The sequence below is a fragment of the Aulonocara stuartgranti genome (assembly GCF_965226115.1).
Source record: "Aulonocara stuartgranti genome assembly, chromosome: 3".
In the NCBI taxonomy this organism is placed as follows: Eukaryota; Metazoa; Chordata; class Actinopteri; order Cichliformes; family Cichlidae; genus Aulonocara; species Aulonocara stuartgranti.
The window spans coordinates 12,474,298-12,485,120 of NC_138941.1; the positions used below are offsets into that span (position 1 = coordinate 12,474,298).

General features: G+C 38.4%; 1 protein-coding gene across 1 annotated transcript in view; it reads left to right on the forward strand.

The window, feature by feature from the left end:
- The window catches only part of LOC309702165 (NACHT, LRR and PYD domains-containing protein 3-like), a 217,121-nt gene that overhangs the window by 197,946 nt on the left and 8,352 nt on the right, over positions 1–10,823 (forward strand). The window contains exons 9-10 of the mRNA XM_082526622.1: positions 4,403–4,576; positions 9,867–10,040. Of these exons, the coding sequence (XP_082382748.1) occupies positions 4,403–4,576; positions 9,867–10,040 (348 nt within the window). The remainder of the gene's footprint in view (positions 1–4,402; positions 4,577–9,866; positions 10,041–10,823) is intronic.

Sequence of the window (10,823 nt, forward strand, 5' to 3'; positions counted from 1 at the left end):
AAGCTTATTTCTGTAGCTGTTGTTTTATACAGCTTTAATGTTAATATTAATGTTTGCTTATGTATGTTTAGGGAGTGGTCTGATGGTACATGTCGTTGTTACATTAATAATATTCAAATAGTAAGGGTATGCTTAAAGATAAGGTAAAAATCATATCATATAATGTAAATGGCCTGTCGAATCCAATTAAACGTAATAAAATTTTAACTAAAATGAAGAAAGAACAAGTACAAATAGTGTATCTACAGGAAACCCATCTAGACTGTAAGGAGCATGAAAAACTGAAAAGAATGGGTTATACAACAGTTTTCTCCTCTTCCTATAAAACTGGACGAAGGAGAGGAGTGGCTATCCTGTTATCAAGCAAATTACTCTTTGAAAAAATATCCGAGATAAGTGATAAAGAGGGACGTTATATTTTGGTAAGGGGAAACATTGAGGGGAACCCAGTCACGTTGTTAAATATATATGCACCCCCTGGAAGCGATATTTATTTCTTTAAGAAAATTATAGATGTGATGGTAACAGAGACAGTAGGTTTCCTAATTTGCGGAGGAGATTTAAATATACATCTACAACCAAAGCTAGATATTTCCAATAGAAAAGAACAGAATACTAAAACATTAATTAAGAATATAAATACATTGATGAAGGAGGTGGGACTAATTGATATATGGAGAGACTTGCATCCCTACCAAAGGGATTATACTTATTTTTCCTCACCGCACTCGTTATACACAAGAATAGATTATTTCATAACTTTTGGGAAAAATAAAGATAAAATAAACACTTGTGCAATTGGAGCAATAGAGTTAAGCGATCATGCACCAGTATACCTGTCTGTTGATTTAAACGTGCAACCAAAACTCAATAATTGGAAATTAAATTCAAGCTTACTGAATGATCCTCACTTTAAAGGACAAATTAAGAAAGAGATTCACTTCTATATGGAAACTAATGACAATGGTGAGGTGTCTCGTCCTATACTGTGGGATGCCTTAAAAGCTGTCCTGAGAGGGAAAATTATAGCAATATCCTCTTATAAGAAAAATATGAGAAATAAGAAATTAGAAGAGCTACAAAATAAGAATTAGAGAAAAGGCATGAAAGAAAAACATCTCAGGATATATTGGAGGAAATTAGGAAAACAAGAAATGAAATAAATGATTTGACCACATATGAAATTAAAAGAAAATTAATGTTTCTTAAACAAAGGTATTATGAGGGAGGATCAAAAGCAAAGAATGTATTAGCCTGGAAACTAAAAAAGAAAATAGCAGATAATACAGTTCACAAAATTAAACATCCAGTGACAAAACTAATAAAAAAATAAACCAATAGAAGTTCAGAGTGCATTTGAAACATTTTATAAGACTCTGTATGCTAATAACACAGAGAGTAGTATAGTTGAAATTAACAGTTTTTTAGATTCTCTTGATTTACCAGTACTGAATGAAGAACAGAATAAAACTTTGATTGAAGATATAACAGAAAAGGAACTAAGAATAGCAATAAGTAAAGTTAAAATAAATAAATCTCCAGGATCAGATGGATATACGGCAGAATGGTACAAGGAGCTAAAAGAAGAATTAATACCAGTGATGCTTCTAACAATGAATTGGATCCTAAAGAAGGCTCAAGTACCTTCTAGCTGCAAAGAAGCAATTATCTCTTATTCGATTCAGTTAATTGGAACTTTCTTTACCGAGTCTTGCATACATTTGGCTTTCACGAAAATATAATTAAGACAATACAGGCACTTTATGATAACCCTACGGCAAGGATTAAAATTAATGGCTACCTATCAAATAGTATTAAGCTGCAAAGAGGAACAAGGCAGGGCTGTGCGTGTTCACCATTATTATTTGCGTTATATCTGGAACCATTGGCTCAATATATAAGACAAAATAAAGAAGTAGAAGGTATTAATATCCATGAAAAGGAGCATAAATTAGCCTGCTATGCAGATGATATTTTAATATTTTTGGGTCAACCATCAAACTCTTTACCTAAATTAATGCAATCATTTGAATACTTTGGTCGACTATCTGGATATAGGGTTAATATGAGTGAAACACAATTGCTTAAGTACAACTATATTCCATCAGAAGAAATTAAAAATAAGTATCAATTAGCATGGCAAACAGAGTACTTTAAATATCTAGGAGTCATAATACCGAAGGATCTTACAGAACTATTAGAACGAAATTATTTACCAATACAGAAAAAAATTAAGGAACATATAGCGAGATGGAATCTAATTCCATATTTAAGTTTATATTCGAGAATAGACTCAATTAAAATTAATATTCTTCCTAAATTATTATATTTATTTCAAACATTACCAATAGAAATTAACCAGAAACAGTTTAATGAATGGGATAAAATTTTGTCAAGATACATATGGCAAGGAAAAAGGCCCCGAATTAGATTTAAAACCCTACAACTTAACAAAGGAAAAGGGGGTGGGGCTTACCTTCTCTTAGGGAATATTATTGGGCAGCACAATTAAGGCCTATGATATGCTGATGTAATCCTTCATATGACGCTCAATGGAAAGTTATTGAGGAGAGTCTGACCTCCATCCCCATATAAGCTATTATAGCAGACAGAAGCTTGCAAAATTCAATAAAAACTATTGAAAATCCATGGATCAAGTTGACTTTTAAAATTTGGGAAACAGTAATAAAAGAATATAAACTAGAAGAGGATATAGCAGTTCTTAAGTGGTGTGCATATGACACACATTTTGCTCCAAATAAATTGGACACCAGATTCAAAGATTGGACATATAAAGGATTAACAGCTTTATGTGTGGTAATGGAGGAAGGCAGACTAATTAGTTTTTGCTTTTGCATTAGATTTTGACTTTGTTAACTACTAGAAGACTAGAGGAAAAATTAGTTACATTAATGGAAACAAAAACACACTCCCTATATTTATTTATTTCTTTTTCTTTCCTTTTTCTTTTTCCTTATGTATTTTTTATTTATGTTGTTTGTTGTTTCCTGTTTTGCTTCTTTTTCTTTTCTTCTTCTTTCATTCTTATTGTATGGATATTTTAGTTGTTTAAATATAGAAAAAAAAGAAAAAAATATATGTACTGAAAGAAAGCTGAAGTTGATGGTATTGTATAGTGATTCTAAAATGTCAATAAAAAAAAAAGCTGGAATCCAATGAGTCCAAGTCTTCTGCTGATTCAGCATCACATTCATCTTTGCTCCTTGTTCTGCATCCCCACCATGGACTTCATTCCTTTCCAAGCCAGCCTTGAGTGTCCTTTATTCAGCTCATCCTCTGCTTTACTTTTACACCTGATTTTAGCTGCTTTTCTTCTCTCCCTCATAACAAGACAGCTTCTTCTGCCTGAGAACATGTTGGAGTGATTTACTAATCCAGGGCTGATTTTTGGGAAAAATACTTTCTGTTTTCAAAGTAATCCCCATTTTTCCCAGAATGAAATGTAAGTAGAAATAAATAGAATAGAATAGAATTAGAATAGAATTCAACTTTATTGTCATTGCACATGCACAGGTACAGGGCAACGAAATGCAGTTTGCATCCATCCAGAAGTGCTTTAGTGATATAGGTATATTACAATATATATTAGCAATAGTATAGATATGTAAGTATATTACAGAAATGGGTCTATTATGGTATGTTATAATGTACACGGTATGAAGTATGTTGTGAATATTCTATAACTAAGTATGTACAGGCTGTAGTGAGTAAAAGCTATGTACAGGCTATGAACAGGATATAAATATGAAAAACTATACAGAATATGAAATAAATAACTTTACAGAAATTTGAGATATACAGCTATAAAGTGATCTAAGTGAGAACATGAGCCTTTAAAAAGGCTCTACTGAGGCTGCTGCCAGTGGTCAAAGCCTCCAACAAAGCTCTGTAAGTACATATGTGATCATAGCTTTAGCTTTTAAATGTTTATTCTAGTTAACACAGATCAGGTGGAACAACTCAAATAAAATATCAAAAATATTAAGTGGTCATCGGTACTCAGTTTGTTCAATACTGAATACAATGGAGCACAAATTGTCCACGTTTCTGAAATATTTCTGGGTGTAACTGTCACCAAAGTGCAATTTAGACCTGGCCTGTGGTTGTTATCTAAGTGATAATCATCAATTCTACTAAAACAAATACAAAATAAAGAAATTTGACACATTCTGTTGATATCAAAAGCACACTGAACAATTCAGTGTTGTTTTACTGCTGTTCTCTCTTCACTTCTTCTCCTCTGATTCTCTCCACATGTTGCTCTGCATCAGTGCTCAGTTTCCTGACAAAACAAGATGAAATATTGCTAAATATAATAGTATCTCATTACACTTCAACATAAGTGTTTTATTTTTGTAATTGTTTATCTGTTATTTTTCAGACTGAGTCACTGTGACCTGTCAGAGAGAAGCTGTGAAGCTCTGGCCTCAGGTCTCAGCTCTCAGACCTCTAATCTGAGACAGCTGGACCTGAGTAACATCAACCTGAAGGATTCAGGCGTGAAGCTTCTGTCTGAAGGACTGAAGAGTCCACGCTGTACACTGGAAACTCTCAGGTGAGATCAAGCATTTTTCTTTCATCAACTGACAGAATTAGCAGATTAATAATAAGGCAGTCCTCTAATAAGAGGAGAAGTGGAGGTGCTTTGAAGGGCAACGTACTCTTATGTTAACAAGACAGGAAGTAGTTCCTGGGAACTGCTTCCTTTGTTATTGTCTAAGTAGAAACCTGATGGTGAAACAGTGATGAGTTTGCAGAGGTGAATCCACACAACACAACAATGCTGTTGCGTGCTGAAAGCAGACTTCTCACAGATTCTGAGGCTGCAGGTTTCATCACTGTCCAACCAAAATTCACTGAACCAGCAGTAAATGAACGTCCAAAACTACGCTTCATGTTTAAAAAACAGATGATCAGGGGGATTTGTGTTTACATCTTTTTTGTGTGATCTGTTCACCTGCTGTTTCAGCTGTTTGGTGGTTGTTGAGATGGTTTTGTGAACTTTTAGCTGAGATTCTGACGTTTCTGTAGATACCACACATGTCTAATTACTTTGTACAGCATGAATGGCCATAACGAGGTTTTTAACAGTAAGAAAAGTTGTAAAACTTCAGAAAATATAGTTAAAAGTCCAAAACCTTCTACGTCTGGTGGCTTGTGGTAAGGAGCAGATCAAACGAGTAAAGAATTACGTTATAATTATAAATGGCTTCAACAGCACATTCAGGTCTGTGAGACTCATTCAGACACTGAGCCGTGGCTCTGTGCTACATGCACATATTTCTGCATCTCTGCCATTCAGACACACTTTATATATAGTTTATTTTATGTAGTATTCAATACTGAACTGTACATTTAGTCTTTTTAAAGGCAGCAAGTTTTATTCAGTGTTTTCATAAAAGCCTTATTTTTATCCATTTACTGCTATTAGGAAGAACACGTGAGGTTTAAGACCTGGACCAGTTTGAAACCTTTTGTCCTCCACAATGGAAAATGGGTGGAAATAAAAATGGGTCTCACTTTAGCCAGCTCCTAATTTTATCAGTTCTGCTCTCAGCGTCTCCTGTATATCTCCTGTATAAATGTTGCACTCAGCTTTGTGGTCTCCAATATCACTGAAATGCAGCCAGATGCTGCTCATTTTGCCTTTTCACTCTTTCCTGACACGCTTGCATTTCAGTACAGCTCCCATTTCTCTGTGTACTGGTCTCTACCACCACCCTTGCTGTCTATGGGACATGTCCTCTTTCACATAATGGTATGATCCCAGTCTGTCTCTGAAAGTGATTGGCCACATGGTTTGCTCATCAGAATAAAACCTCAGCCGTGCTCACATTGATTATCAGCAAGCCTGAAAATTCATCAATATTTGACATATGAAATTATCTCATGGGCTGGATTTGGCCCACGGGCCATATGTTTGACACCCCTGGTTTACACAGTTTGGTATTCAATGTACAAGTGAGCTAGCTCTCAGCTAACTAGCAGACAAGCTAACTGCTGGGACTGCGTCTTTCTAACAAGAGCGTCAGACACTCAGACTGGTTTCCTTTGTGGATGATGATGTGTTCTCACACTGATCCTTCATGCTGATGCTGCCATCCACCCACTGCTCCTGGATTCCTCATCATCATCTCCATCAGCCCTCACAATACTCCACCTTCTTCAGCTTCATGTTCAGCAGCCTGGATGGACAGTAATTCTTTCCATGGGTTATGGTGGGACATTGAGAGCTGAAGTCAAACAGCAGTGAGAATGAAAGACTGATTCATTTCTATTTAGTCTTGTGCTGTGCAGCTTTGTTCAGAGCATTAAGGCCCAGCAAAGATCACTGAGGTCATAGAGTCCTGATGAAACCTGTGTGCTTATAGAAACTGAGACCAGATGAACCAGAATAGAAGGACATTAAAATGAAGTGTCAGCTACACAAAGGCAAAGCTATTCAGTTGTTGCTGTGAGTTATTTAAATGGAGGATGGAGTCAGACTTTAAGCTGCTGGACTCAGTCACTATATCCTGTTGTCCTCATAGAACCTGGACACACAGACTCACCTGTGACACAGTGACACACAGTGTGGGCTACACACACATTAGAAAGTGGATCAGTCACACTTGTGCAATCATTTGTTGTGCTGGGAAACCATGAACACTTTGAATCACATTAATGGCTTTGTTACAGCAACATGCAATCATGAGTTCAAAAGTAGTGCATTGTGTACTTATTTTAATAGTACTGCAGTATGAGAAGTGCAACATTCAGTGTGCAGAAACAGATCAGGTGCTTTCTAACAGCAGTGTTCCCTTTAACACAGCAGCAGTTCAAATATTTCTGTCAGTCTGAGCTGAAACATGAATCTAATCAAATATCAAATCAAAGTTCTTTGCCTCTGCCAGGACGTTAACATTTGATCTAGTTTTTTACAAAGTTCCCTCAGCGTCCAGAGCCACCAACATACCTTTGATCAACAGCAAGTGAACATTTATAAATGTGTGTTTGCAGAACAGGAAGCAGCAGAACTATTGTTCTGTTATCAGGCAGCAGCACAAACGCTCATCAGCTCATTTACTGTGCAGGACTTTGAGTGTGTGAAGTGTGTGTTTGTGCTGGATTTCCTTTGGAGAATCTCAGTCAGAAACCAGACAAAGAAAAACTCTTTCAACAGTCCAGGTTGAGTTGACAACATGAACTGCATTTATCTTCCTCTGACTGACATGTTCTTCCTCCTCTGCACCGAGCCAGCTGCTAAGACTCACAAGCTCATTGACATTTTCTGATGATAAAGAAACTCTCTTCTTCTGCACAATATGAGCAGCAACAGAGAAGAAGCTTTCACAGGTACAGATGTTGCAGCTGTGGCCAAGTACATGTGCTGCATGTTGGAGCAGCACTCTGATGGACAGGCCTCTGTACTGATGGTGGGCTCTGCTCTGTATCCACCACACTGTTCTCAGCTGAGTCTTCCTCCTGTTCACACTCTGATGAAGCACCAACAGGGCCAACTTCTTCTCTGGTGGCTCGGATGTTGTTGCTTCCACAGGTTTCCCTCCAACAACCCTCTGTTCCTGCAGTGAGTTCAGTAAGATCTGGGTAAACACTTGAGCTCCTTGAATCTGGCTCCAGCAGCAGTTTTCACATATACAATGTTGGCATTTTGCTTGCGTGTCTCAAGGTCTGTTCTGAATGTAGACTTGAATTTGACCACGTAGGCGGGGTCATCATCTGAGCTCTCCATCACCTGAGAGAGATGACAAAACACAGAATCACAGAGCATGAAACCAACGTTTCTCCTCCCAGAAGTTCAGTCACAGACCTGCAACAGAAACAAGAAGATTCAAATGACGCAGAGCTTTCATTTACTTATATCCACAAACATGTCCTCTACATATTCATGCTGTATTTACACACACATACAGAGGCTGTTTGTCTCTCACACACCGACAGGACACTGAGAAATACATCATGTTAAATATACCTGCAGGCTTCCAGCTGTGCGCTTTGTCCCTGTCAGCTGTGATTGCCATGGCAACCTTGGTGTTGTGGGCGATGCAGGGACGTGTTCAAAGGCAGACGTCTGGCAGCAGCATCATATTTGATGCACTATCTGTACTGAGTGTGCTGACTTTATTTCAAATGTCCCACTGCTGTGCAACATGAATCACATGTTCTGCACGTTTCTGTAACTCCCAGGTAACCATGGTTACACAGCCACGCCCAGTAGTCTCCAGAGAGACCAACAGCTGGTTCATGTTGTAACGCCGTGGCTTTCGTAGTCTCTCCTTTTTCTACAGCTCATGTGTTCTTCTTGTGATGCTGCGTCTTGAGGCTCATACATGCCGTCATTTGTTGATCCTAAGAACGTTCCTCAGACCGACTTCTTCAACAACAGATAACTTTAGTTGTATCAACACTGCCTCCTGGAACAGTTTAAAATGAACATGTCAAAGATCTGTACCTGTCTCCATGTTTCTGTCCCCGCCCCTTTCTTTCTGTCCTGGGTCATGTGAGCGCTGCAGTAGTATTAGGCCCACCCTCAATGCTCCCATTGGCTGAGACGCATAATGACGCCCATTTCAAGCCAGCACTGATCAACATCCCTCCTGTGACCCATGGCTTTTATATTCAGAGCCAGTGAGCACTTTCACAATAATCATGATTTTAAAAAATGTGATTAAAATAATTGCTGACGTTAATCAGTTAATGAGTTAACGAGATAATAACAGGTTAAGTTGCCCTAATAATTAGACTTTGATGACAAACTGATGTGATCTCCATGTTTCCTTTGTTGGACTGTGGGCGAGTGTCAGAACTGAATGTACTGAGTAACATGTGGAGTTTAAATATGTGTCAGTTCCAGTTTTAGAGCTCTAAAGTGCAGCTATCATGTTAGGAATATGTTAGGAATAGACAGGAACACTGAGCACACTGAGGTCAAATCTTTATTTTACCACTCGCTGCATTCTTGATGTTCATGAATTCAGCAGCTTCATGATTGTCTGCAGCATTAATCTCATATTTCCATTAAAGTGTTGAATTTGACTGTTTGATGTTCTTTATGATCTCTGGCACCAGTTCATCTGTAGGCTGAGCCCAGTCCATCCAGTTAGTGAAATTATGTTTAAAGGTCTCCTTGTTCTGTGAGCGTGCCCAGATCCTGAAGCAGAAAGCCTGGGTTACAGAGAAATGATCATCACTGTGATGATGCTCATCATCTCTGACTGGGATTTGAGGTTTTGTCAAAGCAGCAAAGAAAGCCTGGCTATGTTGGACTGGGTGTGGAAGCAGCTCCCAGTTTGAGTTCAGGAGACAGACACCCTCTCTACTTTGAAGATCAGCTTCAAACTTTCCTTTTTGATAAAGCTTATAGTTCGAGCTGGATCAGGTGACCCTGAACCATCACTTAGTTATGCTGCTATAGGCTCAGGCTGTTGGTGGACTTCCCATGATGCTCTGCTTTCTTCTCCCCTCTTTTCACTCCTGATGCTTTTATATGTCACTACTGCGTGTCCTTAACTTTTGACTCTCTGTTTAGTTCTTGTCTCTCTGAGCTCATCTCTTCTCTTTCCCCTCACCCTGCAACCAGTCATGGTAGATGCTCCTCCTGGAGCCTGTTTTCACTGGGAGGATCTTTGTGTCAAAGGGAGATCTTCTTCCCACCATCACCAAGTGCTGCTCACAGTGGAGGCGGTTACCTTACACTGTTAAACAGCTTCAGATGACTGTTGTTGTCTGTTGGGTATTGTCACTTATAAATAAAGTTACATTGAATGGATGTAAATGGATAGATGTTATTGTGACAAAGAGAAAACAACTGTTGACAGATAGATTGTTGTTTTGTGTGTCTGCAGTCTGTCAGGCTGTCTGATCACAGAGGAAGGCTGTACTTCTCTGGCCTCAGCTCTGACCTCCAACCCCTCCCATCTGAGAGAGCTGGACCTGAGCTACAATCATCCAGGTGACTCAGGAATGAAGCTGCTCTCGGCTGGACTGAAGGATCCAGGCTGGAGACTGGACACTCTCAGGTATGGAGAGAAAATCTGATAGAGGAGGAAGAGCTGGAAACATTTCCTGTGTCTTTCACTCACTTCCTGTTTGTTTCCTGCAGATGACACATGAACAATCACACATGCAGGAATATTTTCAGGGACAGACACACTAGTCTAGATGGATAGTTCATGGATATTTATGTAGGGGTCTCCAAGGAGTCTGTTTGCGGGAACATTTAGGTCACAGGTGTACCTGAGATAGATACCAGTGTACCTAATAAAGTGTCAGCTAACATTTGGAAATGGAAGCTTAAATAATGACAAACTGTACATTCACAGCTGAATTCACAATAAATTTGTTCTCAAGTGCACATTTTTCTGTTATTGTTGTCAAACAACAGAATGAGAATGAAATATTGATTCTAACAGGGCCCATAAACAGCATTAGCTTAGCAGCATTAGCTTATCAGAGTTTCCATCATGGTCACACAAATCCTTAGCAGAGAAAAGTGGCCTACTTAGCAATAGCTGCTCAAGTTGTATAAAGAAAGGGAAAACATTATTAGCATTAGCTGCTAATGGCAGCTTACTTAGCATAAACTCTTTACATCTTTATAATGCAAGGGAAAGGAGTCACTCATGGAAGCCTATTTAGCATTAACGTCTCACATCATTATAACACAAGAGAAAAGGGTATTAGCATAAGCTACTAATGCTTATTCACCTCAAATTAGCTTTAGCTGCTAATGGTAGCCTACTTAACATTAACTCCTCACTAATATAATGCTAATTCACATCAAATTAGCATTAGCTGCTCAT